General features: G+C 43.8%; 1 protein-coding gene across 8 annotated transcripts in view; it reads left to right on the top strand.

Moving 5' to 3' along the window:
- usp36 (ubiquitin specific peptidase 36) overlaps positions 1–20,315 on the top strand; it is a 188,759-nt gene that overhangs the window by 107,542 nt on the left and 60,902 nt on the right. For all 8 annotated transcript variants that reach the window (XR_009650846.1, XM_060901465.1, XM_060901468.1 and 5 more), the window contains exons 14-15: positions 1–214; positions 9,819–9,955. The exon at positions 1–214 is cut by the window's left edge and continues 8 nt beyond it. Coding sequence is in view for 7 of the 8 variants with exons in the window: in XM_060901465.1 (XP_060757448.1) it covers positions 1–214; positions 9,819–9,955 (351 nt within the window). In the remaining variant the exon portion in view is untranslated. The remainder of the gene's footprint in view (positions 215–9,818; positions 9,956–20,315) is intronic.

Below are 20,315 nucleotides of genomic sequence, written 5' to 3'. Positions count from 1 at the left end.
TGGCACCAGGAGTGCACCCGTGGGAGATGTGGCTACTCCTGCCAAGAGCATCGTAAACAGAACGTCCTCTCCGGCTAAAAGCACTGAGCGTCTTGCTGCTGAGGATCAGAAGTTGGCCAAGCTGAAACCTCCCGCCCTCAACAACATTACATCCGAACAAACCAGCACCATGTCGCCCCCTCCTGCCAAGAGACTGGCACTGTCTGCCAAGAAGGTGAGTTTGTCTCGCTTCTCTCCCATAGCTAGATTTTTAGAGTAGTTATGGGTTTGGTCCAGGCTGTGCGACGTGATCTGAATACAGAAAGAAATGTTTTATGGCCAAAAACCTGACAGTAGAAACTTGCGAGATGATAACATTTAAGAAATTAGCATGAATTATGCTGCCTCTATTTGCTCCTCAGACGATCCTGTTTTCCACATTCATTGATATAATTCTCAAGTCTTTTCATTTAAAGGAAATTCCATCCAAATGACTTGCATATTAATCATTATAATTAATGTGTAATCCTCAATGGCGTCCAAGTTTTTTTTTTTTTTAATTGGTCAACACACTTTCTTTCATTTGGATATTTTCCTCTTTTCTGAGCATGTACGTAATACAGCAAGCAGTTAAAGATGTACAGTAGCAGTCAAAAGTCTGGACACCCCTACTTATTCATAGGTTTTCTGTATTTTGACTATTTTCTACATTGTAGAACAAAACTGAAGACATCAAAACTATGAAATAACATCTGGAAAATATGGAATTATGTGGTAAACAAAAAAAGTTGAAATATTTCATATTTTAGATTCTTCAAAGTAGCCACTGTTTACCTTGATACTTTGCACATTATTGGCATTCTCTTAACCAGCTTCATGAGGTAGTCACCTGGAATGCTTTTCAATTCCTTTCCTGGGACAGTCCTCATGAGAGCCAGTTTCATGGTTTTTGCAACTGCACTTCTTCAAGTGTTTTTCAAAGTTTTTGCAAATTTCTGGATTGACTGACCATGTCTTAAAGTAATGATGGAGTTTAACCAGCTTCATGAGGTAGTCACCTGGAATGCTTTTCCATTAACAGGTGTACCTCATCAAAATTTAATTAGTGCAATTTTTTGCCGCCTTAATGTGTTTGAAATCAAATAGTAATACATTAAATAGCCCTATTCCACAGCTGTAGTAATCAATGTTATGTCAAGAACTGCTCAACTAAGTAAACAGAAACAACATCCATCATTACTTTAAGACATGAAGGTCAGTTAGTCCAGAAATTTGCAAAAACTTTGAATGCATCTTCAAGTGCGGTTGCAAAAACCATGAAACTGGCTCTCATGAGGGCCATCCCAGGAAAGGAAGACCAAGACTTGCCTCTGTTGCAGAGGATACGTTCATTAGTGTTACCAGCCTCAGAAATCTCTAATAGCACCTCAGATTAGAGCCTACATGAATACTTCAGAGTTTAAGTAGTGCAGACACATCAACTGTTCGGAGGAGACTGCATGAATTGGGCCTTCACGTCTAATTGCTGCAAAGAAACCACTACTGATGGAGGCCAATAAGGAGAAGAGAATTGCTTGGGCCAAGAAGCACAAGGAATGGACATCAGATGAGAGGAAATCTGTACTTTCATCTGATCCCAAATTTGAGATTTTTGGTTCCAAATGCTGTTTTTTTGTGAGACGCAGAAAAGGGGAAAGGATGATATCTGCATGTGTGGTTTCCACTATGAAGCGTGGAGTGGGAATGTGGAGATGCCAACAGTGTCACCAGCAAAGCAATTTATTTAAAATAGAAGGCACACTGAACCAGCATCACTACTCCAGCATTCTGCAGTGATGTGCTATCCCATTTGATTTACATTTAGTGGAAACATAATTGGCTTTTCAATAGGACAGTGACCCAAATCACACGTCCAGGTTATGTAAGGGCTATTTTACCAAGAAGGAGAGTGAAGGAGTGCTCCATCAGATTACCTGGGCTCCACAATCACCCAACCTAAACCCAGTTGAGATGGTTTGGGATGAGTTGGACTGCAAAGTGAACAAAAAGCAGCCAAGTACTCGGCATATGTGGGGAATTGCTTCAAGACTGTTAGAAAACCATTACAGGCGATGACCTCATGAAGCTGATTGAGAGAATGCCAAGTGTGTGCAAAGCTTTCATCAAAACAAAAGGTAGCTACTTTGAAGAATCTAAAATATGAAACGTTTTGCTTTGTTTACCATTTTTTGTTTGCTTACTACATATTTGTGTTTTCAGTTTTGATGCCTTCATGCATTCTACAATGTAGAAAATGATACAAAACAAAGAGAACCATTCAATTGGGTGTGCCCAAACTTTTGACTGGTGTGTGTATATACCAGTATGTATTCTCAGCTATGAGTATTAAAAGCAAACATTTGGGGGGGGGGAAATACTGAATTTCCAAACCTTTACTCTTGAAGCAATTTTTTTCTTTCTTTGAGGATGAAATACTTTTCATATATTGTCATGGCCTAGGGGAAACCACGACAATAAAGGGAGGCGAGGAGAACCAAATACGTTCGTAAGAACTATTTATTGTAACAGAATTGCAAGTTCAAAACAAGTTAAGTGGGGAATGGTCAATTATATTGCGAAGTGAGATGTGCTGCATGCGTGTTGGATGATCAAAAAACAAGATGAAGTCTCTTTTAGTTGCAGGAGCCGCTCCTTAGAACACCAGGGCACACCTGCGTGCCGGTGTTGCACCTCAGTCATAATTAGGAAACTCCGCCCTCAAGCGCGCTGAACCTAATATAAGGGAAGATTGACAGAAAACATGAAGGCAGCCCAGGAGGGGCGTCACACCTCCCCCCATAAGAGAAACCCTCTTGGTTTCACATTTGATACATAAAGCAGAAAGTCAATACAGCCAAGAAGTAGCTGTCCTTTCATTTAAATCATTATTTAAATAAAACACCCATTCCAAAATGGTATTTTCACACCAAAAGTGAATTACCAATTTTAACACCCAACCGTCACCAGTGACTATACAGCCAAATAAGCAACAGACAATATTTAAAATTCAATATTTGTATCAAAAATTATACGAAGCATTCACCCGCCATTACCCCTTGCGAATATTCGCTAGGAATGCAAAATTACCCGCTGTATTTAAAGTGCCTTTCCACATTCCGGGCCCTGGAAAGGAGGACACAAAAACAAGCAGGTGACAGGGAAACATACCAAAATTGATGGAATTAAGAGGAGGGATCGCGCGATAGCGCGTCCGCTACCACATTCTCCCTACCACTAATGTATTTTATATCTAGGATGTACGGCTGGAGAAAGATGCTCCAGTGCACAAGTCTTTGGGGTTTTGGAAGGAGTGGAGGAAAGTCAGTGGGTTGTGATCACAATATACAATGATGGGAACTTGACTACCCCAACATACACCTCGAAATTTTGCAACGCCCAAATCAAAGCAAGTGCTTCTTTCTCAATTGTCGAATAATTTAATTGGTACACGTTGAATTTTCGAGAGAAGTAACAAACGGGCTGTTCAACACCCTGATTATTATCCTGTAACAGGACGGCTCCGGCCCCCACATTACTTGCTTCGACCTGTAATTTAAATGGTCTGCTCGTTTGTGGCGCAGCAAGGAGCTGGGTGGATGTAAGGACGTTTTTAATTTCCTCGAACGCGGTTTGACACGCAGATGTCCAGAGAAAAGACTTGCTCTGCTTGAGCAAATCAGTAAGCGGCACGACCACTGACGAGAAATTACGACAGAATCCCCTGTAATATCCAATCATGTCTAAGAACCGTAACAGTTCTTTTTTTTATTGACGGGTGGAGGGTATTCGTCAATCGCAATGATCTTTGCGCGAACCGGACGTACCAAACCTTGTCCAACAATTTTCCTTAAATAGGTCACCATCGCCCTGGCGAAGACACATTTCGCCAAGTTGATGGTGAGGTTTGCTTCGGCAAAACGGGTGAAGAGCTGTTGAATACGATCGAGATGGCTCACCCATGTATCGCTATAAAGAACCACATCATCCAGGTACACCGCACATCCTTCCAGATGCGCGATGACCTGGTTCATAAGACATTGAAAAGTAGCAGCTGCGTTACACAGTCTGAAGCTCATAACTTTATAAGCATACAGGCCACTTGGTGTAATAAAGGCGGAGACTTCACTCGCATGGTTGGTCAGTGGGATTTGCCAGTACCCTTTTAATAGGTCAAATTTACTGACGAATTTGGCTGAACCAACCTGATCCACGCAATCGTCGACTTGCGGCATTGGGAAGGAATCGGCTTTAGTAACTTTGTTGAGCTTCCTATAGTCAGTACAACATCGATAAGAGCCGTCAGATTTATTCACCAACAGGCATGGCGATGCCCAACTAGAAAAGGACGGTTCTGCCAAGCCATGCCTGAGCAAATATTGAACTTCCCACTCCAGAATTTTCTGTCTTTCCCCCAAAACTCGGTAAAAGCACTGACGCACGGGAAGAGCATCACCTACATCAATGTCATGACTAATGACCGAAGTCTGGGTAGGTGTATCGGAGGACAGTGTGGGAAAATCTTTTATTAGCACTGTCAATTCAAAGATCTGCTCTGGGTTTAGATGCCTTAGGAGTAGGGGAAGGTTAGCTAATGACTCGGAATTTTTAAGTCTCCCTAACAAAATCGCGTCATCAGGTTCATTGGCGTCCACCTCCTCCAGCATTGCCACCGCCGGGGAAGGTTGACCAAACACGCCGGGGAAGGCACCTGCTGTGTCCTGCGCTGCCATCGCTGGAAGAGAGACAGGTGACTCGCCACCGCTAGAACAACACTCACTCCCCCTACCCGTTGTTACCACCAACGAGCCAGGGAGGGAGTTTGTTACAGACATAACCATGGGTTTGCTTTCGCCCAATTCATGCTTGCGCACAAAATAAGGCTTAAGCAAATTTACATGGCAAAGCTGTGATTTCTTTTTCCGATCTGGCGTAGCAATCACATAATTGTCATTGCTCTCCTTACCGACAACTTCGTAAGGACTGGCAAATTTAGCCTGAAAAGGTGAATGCAAGACTGGTAAAAGGACCATTACTTGATTTCCTGAATTGAAATTGCGACGCACTGTTTTTTGATCATATGCTCACTTCATTTTAGTTTGTACACCCTGCAGTTTAACCCGTGCCATCCTACCGGCTTCATATAAGCGCCGCCTAAACCCCTGGACATAATCAGCCAGTAATTGTGGAGGTTGCCCTACCGGAGCGTCATCAATCAAAGCGGAGAGTTGGCCGCGGACATCGTGACCAAATACTAAAGCATTGGGACTAAATCCCTACTCTCCTGTGTGACCTCCCTGGCTGCCAACATCAGCCAGGGAAGGCCGTCTTCCCAGTCCCACCCCAGCTCAACGCAATATGCCCTTAACATTGATTTTAAGCGTCTGATGAAAGCGTTCCAGGACACCCTGGCTTTGCGGGTGGTACGCAGACACTTTATGATGTTTGATCTTTAAGAGGCGCAAAATCTGGGTGAACATATTGGAAGTAAAGTTCGTTCCGCAATCGGACTGTATTATTTTTGGCAAGCCGAATATTGAAATTAACTGAGGCAGCGCTCTGACTACAGCCTTGGCTGTTATCGAGCAAAGTGGGTACGCAGCAGGGTAACGGGTGGTTTGACAGATCATTGTCAGCAGATAGCTGCTCCCGGTTTTCGAACGTGGTAGGGGACCCACACAATCACCAAATGCTCAAAGGGTCTAGGCGTGACTATGATCGGGCGGAGAGGAACAGGCTTCGGTGTTTGGTTGGGTTTTCCTGTTAACTGACAAACACGACAGGTACGGACGTGATTAGCCACCCCCCTTTTAATTCGAGGCCAGTAACAATGACGGACAAGCCGATCATACGTTTTCTTAATGCCTATATGGCCAGCATCATCGTGGGCCGTTTTCATTATTACCTGACGCAAGGACAATGGCACCACAATCTGCCATGTATGTTTACTGATGGAATCATTATGCAACGGGTGTTTATGCATCAGGATACCGTCTTTAACCACATAACCTTGCGTCGGGTTATTATTGTCCCAGTAAGCCTCGTCAAAAAGGGGTTTACGAGAAGAATGACGGCTTTTGGCCCACTGCTTGAACAGGATGGGATGTGGCAACCACTGTAACGGGTCAAAGAAATTACCATCCCAGTCACTTGGGTTACCCACGTTACGTTTGGCAGCTCGCGTCACCACACCTGACGGACAGGCTTGGTTAGATTCAGCACTCCCCGGAAGCGACTGCTCTAACTGCCCACATTTGTCAGCCCTTATGACGGGAAATACGCCATTGACGCAAATTTTCGCCCCAGCTAACCCATTGCCCAAAATTACAGAGACACCGGGGACGGGAAACGCTGGTTGGACGCCCAACACGACCTCTCTGGTAACCAAAGCTGATGTGAGGTGCACCTTGTGTAAAGGTACCACGAGCACATCAAGATTGATACGACACACAGAAACTTTTTGGCCCGTATCAGTCAACCCGGAGAACGGCAAAACAGATTGCAAAATAAACGATTCCACTGACCCCCGTATCCTGCAATATTTTAATTGGCACTCTTTCCCCGTCAGAACTCAGCGCCGCGGTCCCGTCGAAGATAAAGGGAGAAAAGCTAGATTGGATGCTGAGCCGGTTCTCACTGCTTTGTGAGTCAGGGAGAGGGGAAGCTAAAATAGAGAGTTTAGCAGCCGAGATGTTTTTTCCTTTACCCTTCAAAACTGGGCATTCAGATTTCCAATGGTCTTTGCCCAAACAATAATTACACACACGATTAGGGTCCGACCTAATCGGTGTACGAATCTCAGGTTTGCTCGCCAATGTTTCAGGTCTATTAACGCGGAAGGGCAAAACCCCGCACAGCCCACGGTCAGCTCTGGGGAGTAACAAGCCGGTGAATTTAGCTTTGTGCACTAAAGCATAATCATCGGCTAGACTAGCTGCCTCCGGAAGGGTTGCGGGATCGCGTTCACTAATCTAAATTGCGATCTGGTCGGGCAGACCATTTTTTAAATTGCTCAATTAGAACCAAATTAGTAAGATCTTCCTGCGAGCCTACCTCAGTGGCGGAGCACCAGCAAGTAAACTGTATGCATAAATTCTGGGCAAATTCACTATAGGTTTGGTCTGAGCGTTTGCGCACGTTACAAAATTTCTGGCAATAAGCCTCGGGCACTAACTCATGAGCTTTCATCACCGCCGATTTCACTGACGCGTATAACTTGCTTTCGGGTGCACTGAGGGCACAGAAAGCCTCCTGCGCCCTGCCAGTCAGTACACACTGCAGCAAAAGCGTGTGCTAGGGTTATGACTGTGAAAGTGTTTTCAAAATTTCTACTTTCCTGATGTTGCATTTGGTGAACTTTTACTCATATATTACTTTTTTGAAGTTATTTTTATTGGGTCATGCAAAAACCTCCCGCACCCAACATCACCTTCAATGAATTTATTTTATAATCATGATTTATTTATTTAATATACATGTATTTATCAAAAGTGAGGTGATGTTGGGTGCGGGAGGTTTTTGCATGACCCAATAAAAATAACTTCAAAAAAGTAATATGAGTAAAAGTTCACCAAATGCAACATCAGGAAAGTAGAAATTTTGAAAACACTTTCACAGTCATAACCCTAGCGTGCGCGCCTGCTCAGGCCAATCCTGAACCTCGGCCACGCGCTCAAATATTTTAAAGAAAGTTTCGACCTTTGACTCGTCAAATTTAGGCAGAAGACGTGCACATCTTAACACATCAAAACTTCCTGGAGTGATGGCAGCAGAACCGATAGGGAGCATTTTGCCTTCTTCGAGCAATTGTAAGCGCTTGCGCTCAATTTCTAATTTTTCACGTTCAAAGTCTTGTCGTGAGCGTTCAATCTCGAGCTCGAAACTACATCTTTTCTATTTCAGTTTGCTGGTCAATCTTGCTCTTGTCTATTTGGAGCAGTAGCAAGTTCCGTTGCTGCTCATACGTCAAACCAACTGAAGGAAGAGCGGTCGCAGTTTCTGATTTTTTTTTTTTTCTCTTCTAGTTCTACGGAGAGCACATCTTTATCGATAAAGGCCTTTTTAATGACGAGCTGCATAAACTCCTTCGAACGTTTATCAGGGCTAGATAAAATAATTTCGTAGTGCTTGGCAAGTAAACACAATTGATCCTTAGTAAATGAATTAAATAACTCCTCCGTGGGAGTTTTTACAAAATCATCAATGACAGTCATAGTGACCAAATACACCCACAATTTGTTTGCGAACTAAAAACTAGAGAGCACATCTCCATCTAACTCAAAGGTTATTTTAACTAAGTAGACCCTAGGTCTCTTCAGTTACTGGTGGAGCACCAGAAGCCAGCACCTGAAACCAGCGGCTATGAGGAACCCTTAAACTGAAGGAACCCACAGCCATGGACGTGCTCCCGAGCCAGTGCTACTACCCGCTTTCTCCGTTCAAAAACAACAAACAGCGCGTCCGAAGACACACTACTATACCTAACGGAGACGGCCTCTAATGAAGTCGTAACAAGTTCACAGAAATGCCCCACTCGCCCCCCACCAAAAGAGGAGGACCACCGCTTATGTTTGCAAAACAAAAAGACAGTCGCACAAGCCAATATCAAAATCCTCACGTGCCAAAGAAAAATAGCTGGTGGTGCCGTGCACAAACAAAAGGTTGGAACGCACCACGAAAAATTGTTAGACGAGCCCCCAGATTGTCATGGCCTAGGGGAAACCACGACAATAAAGGGAGGCGAGGAGAACCAAATACATTCGTAAGAACTATTTATTTTAACAGAATTGCAAGTTCAAAACAAGTTAAGTGGGGAATGGTCAATTATATTGCGAAGTGAGATATGCTGCATGCGCGTTGGATGATCAAAAAACAAAATGAAGTCTCTTGTAGTTGCAGGAACCGCTCCTTAAAACACCAGGGCACACCTGCGCGCCGGTGTTGCACCTCAGTCATAATTAGGAAACTCCGCCCCCCCAAGCGCGCTGAACCTAATATGAGGGAAGATTGACAGAAAACACGAAGGCAGCCCAGGAGGGGCGCCACAATTTATTTATTTATTTATTTATTTATTTATTAATTAGAAAAGGCAGCATTAGTAACTACATAATCATGTTATAAAAGCGATTCAGTGCTTTGAAGAGTCAGGAGCCGGTGGCAATATGTTGAGCAAAGTACACAAAACATCATTCAGCAGCTGAGAAAATGCATGGAGTGTAAGGGTAAACCTATAAATAATTAATAAATACAAAATTAAGTATATGTAGATTTTTCTCATTGTTTCCTGACTCTTCAGGCACCCTGTATTATATGTGAACAACATTATCAACAGGAATGGGACTCGTACTATTTAGATCACATCATTGCTCATCTGTATACTGTATATTTATTTGTCTTGTGCCTGCTGCCTGCCCCTTCAATTCTTTCCAGCAGATATTTGTGACCAAGCTCCTCTGTTTGGTTATGTAACTGTGAAGCAATAAACCTCTAAGTGTCTTCTCTTGTGTTGATACTGTTGTTGAAGGTTGGCACTACTGTCCATTTTAGAATTTTGTTGTCTTCCTTTGTGTTCAGATTCTTTCTTTCTAACCATTTGTAATTCTTCTCTGCCATCACCCTCTTTCCATATTTTTCTCTCCACATTTTTGTTTGTGTTTTGCTCTTGATTTCTTGTCCATGATTTCTTGTCCATCCCTTTATCTTCGTCACATTTGTTTGGCTATGGTTACTATTTTTATTTATTTATTTATTTATTTATTTATTTTGTTCCTCCACCAAGTTTTTATTTATGTCAATAACTGCAGGCCAGTCCCAGCCAGAGTCCGAACAACAGCAGCCACAGCACTGAGGCTCCATCCTCCTCATTGCATCAATCCCGTGACCCTACACATTCAGCTCTACTTCACCCTTTGACCCCCACCTCACCTTCCCAAAACCACAGGTATTATTTTCTTGCTTTTTACGCTCATCTGGGTGGATTTTCTTTCTCTCTCTCTCTCTCTCTCTCTCTCTCTCTCTCTCCACTTAGGTATTTATTAAATATATAGAACTTTGGTTCTAAGGGTTGTCATCATCGGGGTGGTTGTTGAGGTCTTGTCCTATCAGCCTATAAAATGCCCCAGTGGCTTGGCGCAAAATATTGCCTCTAACAACCAAGTCCAGCTCCTGGCTTTCACATGGCAGAATCATTTAAAACTAATAGGAGAAGGGGCGAAAGGCAGATTACTGGCACCTTAAAACCAGTCTTCAGTTGCTGTGTTCCATCTTTTTTCATCTACGACTGTCACCATCTACTGGTCTTTGTCTCCTGGTTTTTTTTTGGTTTGTTTTTTGTTTCAACTTCATTGTGGTAGCAACCATCAGAACCCAGTTCCTTAGATGCTGTGAATTCTAGGTTGATGTTGGGAAGGGCATCCAGCTGTAAAAATTGGCTTCATTTGTTAGTCATGATAGGCTTTCACCCTCTGATACTATGTGAAACTATCATGAGGGTGAAAGCTTATCATGCAACATCACACCCGCCGGCTGGTGGAAACTGACGTTAATGGATAGTGGGAGTGTGACCTTATTCTCAGGGCACTTAAAGGAATAGTTTGGGTACCCGGTCCAGTTCCTAGAGATTGACCACATTTAAAGGTCTTGAGTTAACTCAGGGGTGTCAAACTCATTTTCACTGAGGGCCACATCACTAAATTTCTAGGACCCTGTGAACACCAGGTGCATGTGGCAGGGCATACAGACTATAAGGCTGATCCACCACTCTGTGAGGATAACATGGACCTTCCTGAACAAACTCGCCAAATGTTTTGCACGTTTTGAGGCTAGGCCTGTCGCAATATTCGATATACCGACTTATCGTATGGTAAATGAACTTGGTAATTTTTTTTACTGCAATTTTTGGCATTCACGTGCTGTACATCTACTGTACATAGGGAAGTCGCCAGAGTATTAGCTTGACCCATTGACTGAATAAAACACCACGCTGTTTTCTGTCATCTCACGCGGCTCTCTGTCAGAGGTGGGACCTCCCAGCATGCAACAGTTATCCAGCCAGGGTATCCACTGAATGGGGAAAAGACAACACATTGCTCTGTTGTACAGACCATAGGTGTAGAATTGGGTATGGACATGTCCCTACCAATATTTCTGATTGAATGAAAAAAAAAAAATCATGCTCCGTGCACGGTACACAAACGGTTACTGTAGGTTTCCACTGGGTGAAACACCATGCAAAATTCGCTTATGAATATTCTCTGTGGGCGTGGTCGCAAAAACAGCAAGCAAGTTCGGCTACCATGTCAATTAGCAAGTACGGTTGCAGTGCAGTGACCGCCTGCTAGCTAGCAAACTGTCCTTGAGGAATGTAACGTTAGATTAGCTTGTAAAATGGATCCGTTAACAACAGTTCGTATTCAGTGTGTAAAAACGACAACATATGAATGATTGTTTTCTAAGTTTGTGTGGCATGTAAATAACAATCTGACTTGATACCGACAACAACTGGTGTTCATTAAGGTTACAAAGACGTTATTAAATCATATCAAATTGTGCTAATGTTGGCTAATATTGCACCTAGTCTTGCTTGTGAAGTGCCTGCAAACTTTAGCAGCCCGCTAACCCTTAATTTGAAGTGCTTCAGTTAAGACCTGCAGAATGCCCTGACCAAGCTCATGTAACATGGCACATGTAAACAACAACCCGATGGTGATGCGGACATTGTTCATGGCCCAGACACCTTTTAATCAAAGAAAACATTTTCAAGTAATAAGCAAAACAGCCTCAGCCTTCTTGATCAGAAATTTTTGGCTACTCCTGCCTCTTTTGAAAATGTTACATACCAAGTATATACAGTGGCGCTTGAAAGTTTGTGAACCCTTTAGAATTTTCTATATTTCTGCATAAATACGACCTAAAACATCATCGGATTTTCACACAAGCCCTAAAAGTAGATAAAGAGAACCCAGTTAAACAAATGAGACAAAAATATTATACTTGGTCATTTATTTATTGAGGAAAATGATCCAATATTACATATCTGTAAGTGGCAAAAGTATGTGAACCTTTGCTTTCAGTATCTGGTGTGACCCCCTTGTACAGCAATAACTGCAACTAAACGCTTCCGGTAACTGTTGATCAGTCCTGCACACCGGCATGGAGGAATTTTAGCCCATTCCTCCATACAGAACAGCTTCAACTCTGGGATGTTGGTGGGTTTCCTCACATGAACTGCTCGCTTCAGGTCCTTCCACAACATTTCGATTGGATTAAGGTCAGGACTTTGATTTGGCCATTCCAAAATATGAACTTTATTCTTTTTTTTAACCATTCTTTGCTAGAACGACTTGTGTGCTTAGGGTCGTTGTCTTGCTGCATGACCCACCTTCTCTTGAGATTCACTTCATGGACAGATGTCCTGACATTTTCCTTTAGAATTCGCTGGTATAATTCAGAATTCATTGTTCCATCAATGATGGCAAGCCGTCCTGGCCCAGATGCAGCAAAACAGGCCCAAACCACGATACTACCACCACCATGTTTCACAGATGGGATAAGGTTCTTATGCTGGAATGTAGTGTTTTCCTTTCTCCAAACATAAAGCTTCTCATTTAAACCAAAAAGTTCTATTTTGGTCTCATCCGTCCACAAAACATTTTTCTAATAGCCTTCTGGATTGTCCATGTGATCTTTAGCAAACTGCAGATGAGCAGCAATGTTCTTTTTGGAGAGCAGTAGCTTTCTCCTTGCAACCCTGCCATGCACACCATTGTTGTTCAGTGTTCTCCTGATGGTGGACTCATGAACATTAACATTAGCCAATGTGAGAGAGGCCTTCAGTTGCTTAGAAGTTACCCTGGGGTCCTTTGTGGCCTCCCCGACGATTATACGCCTTGCTCTTGGAGTGATCTTTGTTGGTCGACCACTCCTGGGGAGGGTAACAATGGTCTTGAATTTCCTCCATTTGTACACAATCTGTCTGACTGTGGATTGGTGGAGTCCAAACTCTTTAGAGATGGTTTTGTAACCTTTTCCAGCCTGATGAGCATCAACAACGCTTTTTCTGAGGTCCTCAGAAATCTCCTTTGTTCGTGCCATGATACACTTCCACAAACATGTGTTGTGAAGATCAGACTTTGATAGATCCCTGTTCTTTAAATAAAACAGGGTGCCCACTCACACCTGATTGTCATCCCATTGATTGAAAACACCTGACTCTAATTTCACCTTCAAATTAAGTGCTAATCCTAGAGTTTCACATACTTTTGCCACTCACAGATATGTAATATTGGATCATTTTCCTCAATAAATAAATGACCAAGTATAATATTTTTGTCTCATTTGTTTAACTGGGTTCTCTTTATCTACTTTTAGGACTTGTGTGAAAATCTAATGATGTTTTAGGTCATATTTATGCAGAAATATAGAAAATTCTAAAGGGTTCACAAACTTTCAAGCACCACTGTACATATGCTGAACTGATTTTTAGCGGTAGGCTAAAAACTTTTCTCTGTAGAACCCTGTCAATCCCTCCTCTCCCTCCCCTCTCTGCTCTGGGCTCAGGAAGACAAGAAAAGGGCAATAATATAACAACCAATCAGAATTCAGATACATTCTGTTGCCAAGTGAAATTGTAACCTTTCAACATGTCAAAGTTCTAGAGATCTCGTCCTGTTTTACCGTTAGGTCAATCACATATCAGCTTAAACTAGTTAAAGATCACACAAAAGATAGCCTACTCTCCCTGTCAGCCTAATGTAATGCAGTGTTTAAGGTTCCGTATGTGTTTTACTTCCATTTATGAGGGAAAGGAACATGCTCCCTCCCGACAGTCAATGTGGTATTCGCTTGTAAAACACGTTTGCGTATTGGTAGAACGAGTTAATCACATGCAAGATTTGCAATTAATCAAATGAATTGCATATTATTATAATCTCGTCTCGTCTCGTCTTCTTCCGCTTTATCCGGGACCGGGTCGCGGAGGCAGCAGTCTAAGCAGGGAAGCCCAAACTTCCCTTTCCCCAGACACCTCGGCCAGCTCCTCGGGAAGAACACCGAGGCGTTCCCAGGCCAGCCGAGAGACATAGTCCCTCCAGCGTGTCCTGGGTCTTCCCCGGGGCCTCCTCCCGGGGGGACATGCCTGGAACACCTCCCCAGGGAGGCGTCCAGGAGGCATCCGAAAAAGATGCCCGAGCCACCTCAGCTGATTCCTCTCGATGTGGAGCAGCAGCGGCTCTACTCCGAGCTCCTCCCGAGTGACTGTGCTTCTCACCCTATCTCTAAGGGAGCGCCCAGCCACCCTGCGAAGGAAACTCATTTCGGCCGCTTGTATCCGCGATCTTGTCCTTTCGGTCATTACCCAAAGCTCATGCCGTCAAGCTGAAGAAGGAGTCCTATCGGGCCATGTTAACCTCCAGGACTCCCGAGGCAGCTGACGGGTATCGGCAGGCCAGGCGTGCTGCAGCTCGGGCAGTTGCGGAGGCAAAAACTCGGAACTGGGAGGAGTTCGGGGAGGCCATGGAGAAGGACTATCGGTCGGCCTCGAAGAAATTCTGGCAAACCGTCCGGCGCCTCAGGAGGGGGAAGCAGTACTCTGCCAACACTGTTTACAGTGCGGGTGGGGAGCTGTTGACCTCGACTGGGGACATTGTCGGGCGGTGGAAGGAATACTTTGAGGATCTCCTCAATCCCACCGTCATGTCTTCCATTGAGGAGACTGAGGCTGATGACTCAGAGGTGGACTCGTCCATTACCCAAGCCGAAGTCACTGAGGTGGTTTGCAAGCTCCTCGGTGGCAAGGCACCGGGGGTGGATGAGATCCGCCCTGAGTATCTCAAGTCTCTGGATGTTGTGGGGCTGTCTTGGTTGACACGCCTCTGCAACATCGCGTGGCGGTCAGGGACAGTGCCTCTGGAGTGGCAGACTGGGGTGGTGGTCCCTCTTTTTAAGAAAGGGGACCGGAGAGTGTGCCCCAATTATAGGGGAATCACACTTCTCAGCCTCCCAGGGAAGGTTTACTCCAGGGTACTGGAGAGGAGAATTCGACCAATAGTCGAACCTCGGATCCAGGAGGAACAATGCGGTTTTCGTCCTGGTCGCGGAACACTGGACCAGCTCTATACCCTTCATAGGGTGCTCGAGGGTTCATGGGAGTTTGCCCAACCAGTCCACATGTGCTTTGTGGATCTGGAGAAGGCATTCGACCGTGTCCCCCGTAGTATTCTGTGGGGGGTGCTTCGGGAGTATGGGGTTCGGGGCTCTTTGCTAAGGGCTGTCCGGTCCCTGTACGAACGGAGCAGGAGTCTGGTTCGCATTGCCGGCAGTAAGTCAGACCTGTTCCCAGTGCATGTTGGACTCCGGCAGGGCTGCCCTTTGTCACCGGTTCTGTTCATAATTTTTATGGACAGAATTTCTAGGCGCAGCCAGGGGCCAGAAGGAATCCTGTTTGGGAACCACAGGATTTCATCTCTGCTTTTTGCGGATGATGTTGTCCTGTTGGCTTCTTCAAACCAGGACCTTCAGCATGCACTGGGGCGGTTTGCAGTCGAGTGTGAAGCGGCTGGGATGAGAATCAGCACCTCCAAGTCCGAGGCCATGGTTCTCGACCGGAAAAGGGTGGCTTGCCCTCTCCAGGTTGGTGGAGAAGTTCTGCCTCAAGTGGAGGAGTTTAAGTATCTCGGGATCTTGTTCACGAGTGAGGGAAGGATGGAGCGTGAGATCGACAGGCGGATCGGTGCAGCCTCCGCAGTGATGCGGTCGCTTTACCGGTCCGTTGTGGTGAAGAAGGAGCTGAGCCAAAAGGCGAAGCTCTCAATTTACCGGTCGATCTACGTTCCGACTCTCACCTATGGTCATGAGCTTTGGGTATTATTATAATTATTATTATTATTATTATTATTATTATTATTATTAATGAATTACTACAGTTCTGAACTTCAAATTTTAAAAGTCTGGACTTTGGAGAGATGATGGATACTCTTTTGGTGGAACACAACAGAGCAAAACATTGTGACCCTCTAATGTTGACCTGAAGTTGGTGCCACTGGGGGTTGGCATTTGGTTTATGTCCCCACCAATGTTAATACCAAACCTATGTCCTTGGCTACATATTTCATTCTAATTGTTACTTTTATCCAAATGACAGCTGGCAATACGTTGTTACTTTTGCACTTTGTTTATCTGGGTACTAATCTTTGAGAAACTGGATTGGCAGAATGTTGCTTGTGAAGAAAAGTGACTATTACCCTGTGCCAAGTTAATATTTACTTAAGTGCAATTTTCAAGAGCCATAGATTGTATTTTATTTATTGTTTTTGTTGAGTGGTTTTGTTTGTTTTATTTCTTTTGGTTATTTATTTGTTTATATATTTTTTTACATTCCACTGTTGAATTGATTAAGCTGACTTAAAGTTTACTGTTCTTTGAAAGGGTGTATTTGCATGATCATTATTTTACTAGTAGCATAAAATTGTCTTGAAAAGACATCAACAATATCGTTTATCGCAGTGATTTCTGAGACAATATATTGTCCAACAAAATGCATTTTGACCGGCCTATTTGAGGCACAAAATAACATTCCTGCAAGAAAAACTGTACCTAATTTAGATGAGCAGGCACTCAGTCTTGACCCAGCTGATGTATGCACGATCCTGAGAGGAGTCAACGTCCAGAAGGCAGCGGGTCCCGATAACATTCTAGGATGGGTGCTCAAGGAATGTGCAGATCAATTGGCTCCAGTCCTCACAGACGTCTTTAACACCTTGCTGAGTCAGGCTGTAGTTCCATTATGCTTCGAGGTGGCTACTGTAATCCCAGTGCCAAAAAAGCCCCACAATTACATGTTTAAATGATTACCGCTCAGTTGCACTCACACCCATAATGAAGTGCTTCGAGAGACTGGTTAAAGCCCATATCATCTCCAGCACCATCTCTGGGAGTACCGGCTCCCCTCAGGGCTGAGTCCATTACTGTTCACCCTGATGACCCACAACTGCTGTGCCAGGTTTAGTACAAATCACATTGTGAAGTATGTAGATGACACGACAGTGGTGGGCCTCATTCAGGATGACCATGAACAGGCCTACAGGGAGGAGGTGAGACAGCTGGTGCAATGAAAGCAACCTGGATGTTGAAAAAACAAAAATCATTGTGGACTTTAGGAGAAATGGGTACAGTCACACACCACTTCTCATAAATGACACTTCAGTGGAGTTTGCCAGCAGCACCAAGTTCCAGGAGGTGCAGATCAGACAGTCTGACTTGGTCCCTCAACATCGCCTCTCTTGCGACGAGAGCACAGAAGTACCTGCACTTTCTGCACTGGATGAGAACAACATGCCCCCCCCTCCAATCCTCATCACTTTCTATAGGAGCACCATAGAGAGTGTACTGACCAGCTGCATGTCTGTCTGGTTTGGGGACTGCAAAGCCAAAGAGTGGTGAAGACAGTGGAAAAGATCATCAGGATGTCTCTGCCTGGTATTACAGCATCCAAGATATTGCAGTCAAAAGTTGTCTGACCAGGGCTCAGAACATTATAAAAGACTCCACCCTGGGGGCGCTAGTGAGCCACAATGGAGTAAGACGCACTTTTGTGAGTTCCTGCAGAATCTCGACTATTAACATGTATGACATCTATGCTCGAAAATATAAACTAAATGTGGTAACTGTGTAATTAACACCACTCGGCGAGGTTAGAGGGTTGCAGAACCGATGATGATGGCAGCAAACCTCCGAAAATACGAAGGTCAGTCTAACATAAGGCCTAAAACCTCCTCGGCTAAAAGTCCAGACAAATCCGACCTGACCCCACCTGTACCTGAAGTAAGTACAAGCATGGACACCGCAACAATCAAAGCTGACATCCTCTCCTCATTAAGAAGAAATATATCGTCAGTTATTCGAGAAGAATTGAAGAGCGTGCTGGCGGAGGATTTTGAATCGCTGAAGAAGGAAATAAGACATGAAAACTGAGATAGCTAACAACACAACCGCTATCCGCACAGAGGTTGAGCATATGAAAGCTAATGTGAAGGCTGTCGAGGCCGGACTGTCAGCGTGGGTCGGATGAAGTTGTATTGGTGCAAACTACGGTAACGGACCTCAAGAAGCAAGTCAAAGTTTTAAAAGAAAAGTGTGAGGACATGGAGGGCAGAATGAGGAGAGAAAACATTTGGATCACGGGTGTAGCTGAAGAGCTGGGGTCAAGCTCTCCCACCGCGGTCTCCAAACTCCTCAAAGAAGTGTTACACCTGGACGGAGAGGTATTAATCCAACGCTCACACTGCAGCCTGACACAAAGAAGACCCGGAGACAAGCCCCATGTAATTATTGCAAAGCTACACAACGAGGGAGATGCCATGGACATCCTGAGGAAAGCCAGAGACTGGGGAGGCCAACTCAACTACAACGGAAACCTGATTGCTATATTCCTGGACTACACTGCTAACGTCGCCAGAGCCAGGGCGGTGTTTACAGCTGCCAGAAAGATGCTTCAAGGGAAACCTGGGGTCCGCTATGGTCTGCTGTATCCGGCCAGGCTCCGCATGTCCAACGACAATGACAAGTGGGAGTTCGTGAATGCTACTAAGGCAATGGAATATATAAAGAAACTCATCCTTCCAGCTGATGGACCGGAGCACTGAGTGACAGTATCCTTAACAGGCATCAGGTCTGAATATAAGAAAAAAAAAAAAAACTCTGATCTGCTGTGACCTACGACCTTTATGGCAATGTGATAGGATATGCGATCTATTGTGAGAAAGCGAGCTGATTAAAATGGGGGTATGTCCTTTGCATATGGTGTAATGAATAAGTGAGAGCCCGATATTATCAACACAGCCTACTTAAAAGTACACGATTGCCTGCCGTTTTGGCAAAATTAAGTTACTACAACATACAGTTACATTTGAAACTTAAGTTATTGAGTTTAAGGTGTCTTTATTTTATATATTGATCTGAGGTTCTGGGGCAGCTCGAGGTGCATATCTACTGACTCAGGAATATTGTTTGGCTTCAGCCCAAACCAAAGCGAACTCTGTTCTTTAAGGACTGTTTGCACAGCTTCATGTTCGAGATGCAGCCTGAAACTGTGCCCCACAGGACCAACCGGACACATGTCAGCAGAGTTCTTGGCTATTGTAGTTCTATATTCAGTTCTGTTTGTGACTATCCCCTTGTTCCTCAGGGATCTAGTAAGAGCAAAAGTGGAATTTTTTTTATCCCCATACTCTTTCAGGATAAGAATCCTTAAAGTTGAAATGTTACAAAGCACATGCTGCCATTTTCCTCGTAATTCTCAGGTATTTTACATGTAGTGTCCAGTCTTTATGTATACCCACCTTACTATTTGTTTGACTTTATTTTCCCCAACTTTTTTTACATTATTTTACTCTTTCTTTTCCATCACATCTGACCCTGCTTTGAGTTTTGGGGTCTCTTAAGGTGATAAGTTATAATGTTAAAAGTCTCCATAGCCCAATCAAGAGAGGGAAAATTATTAATCAGTTAAAAAGAAATAGCTGCCAGATTGCATTCTTGCAAGAAACTCACCTCTCAGATACAGAACATGAGAAACTAAAGTCGTCCTGGGCAGATAAGGTATTTTACTCATCACACTCTTCTGGTAGGAAAATAGGTGCATCTATTTTGATACATAGATGGGTCAATTTCACATCAACCAAAATTCATAAAGACTCTGCAGGGGGATTTATAATGGTGAATGGATTGATTGATGTAGTAGAAGTTTGTCTTATGAATATATATGCTCCAAACGAGGATGAGCCTAGCTTTATTTGTACAATGTTCTCCATAATATTACAGCATAGCTCTGGTGTTTTACTGTTAGGAGATTTTAACTGCGTCATGTCCCAACATCTAGATAGACAACCTGTATCTAACACTTCTAGGATGAGCAATATGCTTAGGCATTTATCAACAGAATCTGGTCTGGTGGACATTTGGAGATGCAAACACCCTGAAGGCAGAGACTTGACCTTTTTTTCGCATAGGCATTCCTCATACTCCAGAATAGACCTCTTTTTCACTCCTAAGGCAGAATCTTATAGAGTAGTTAACATAAAGATCCTCCAATTACATTATCCGATCACGCTCCTCTTGTATTGTCATGGAACATTGGTAACGGGCCATCAATTAAACAATGGCGATTAAATGCGTCACTCCTTAATGATAGAGAATTCATTGCATTTATAAAAACTGAACTAAAAAATTATCTTGATACTAATACCTCGCCTGAAATATCACCCATTACTCTATGGACTGTGCAAAGACATATATATTAGAGGCCG

The sequence above is a fragment of the Neoarius graeffei genome, chromosome 20, assembly GCF_027579695.1.
Source record: "Neoarius graeffei isolate fNeoGra1 chromosome 20, fNeoGra1.pri, whole genome shotgun sequence".
Taxonomy (NCBI): Eukaryota; Metazoa; Chordata; class Actinopteri; order Siluriformes; family Ariidae; genus Neoarius; species Neoarius graeffei.
Note: the sequence above shows the minus strand (reverse complement) of the source record. Positions and strands in the feature narration are given on the sequence as shown.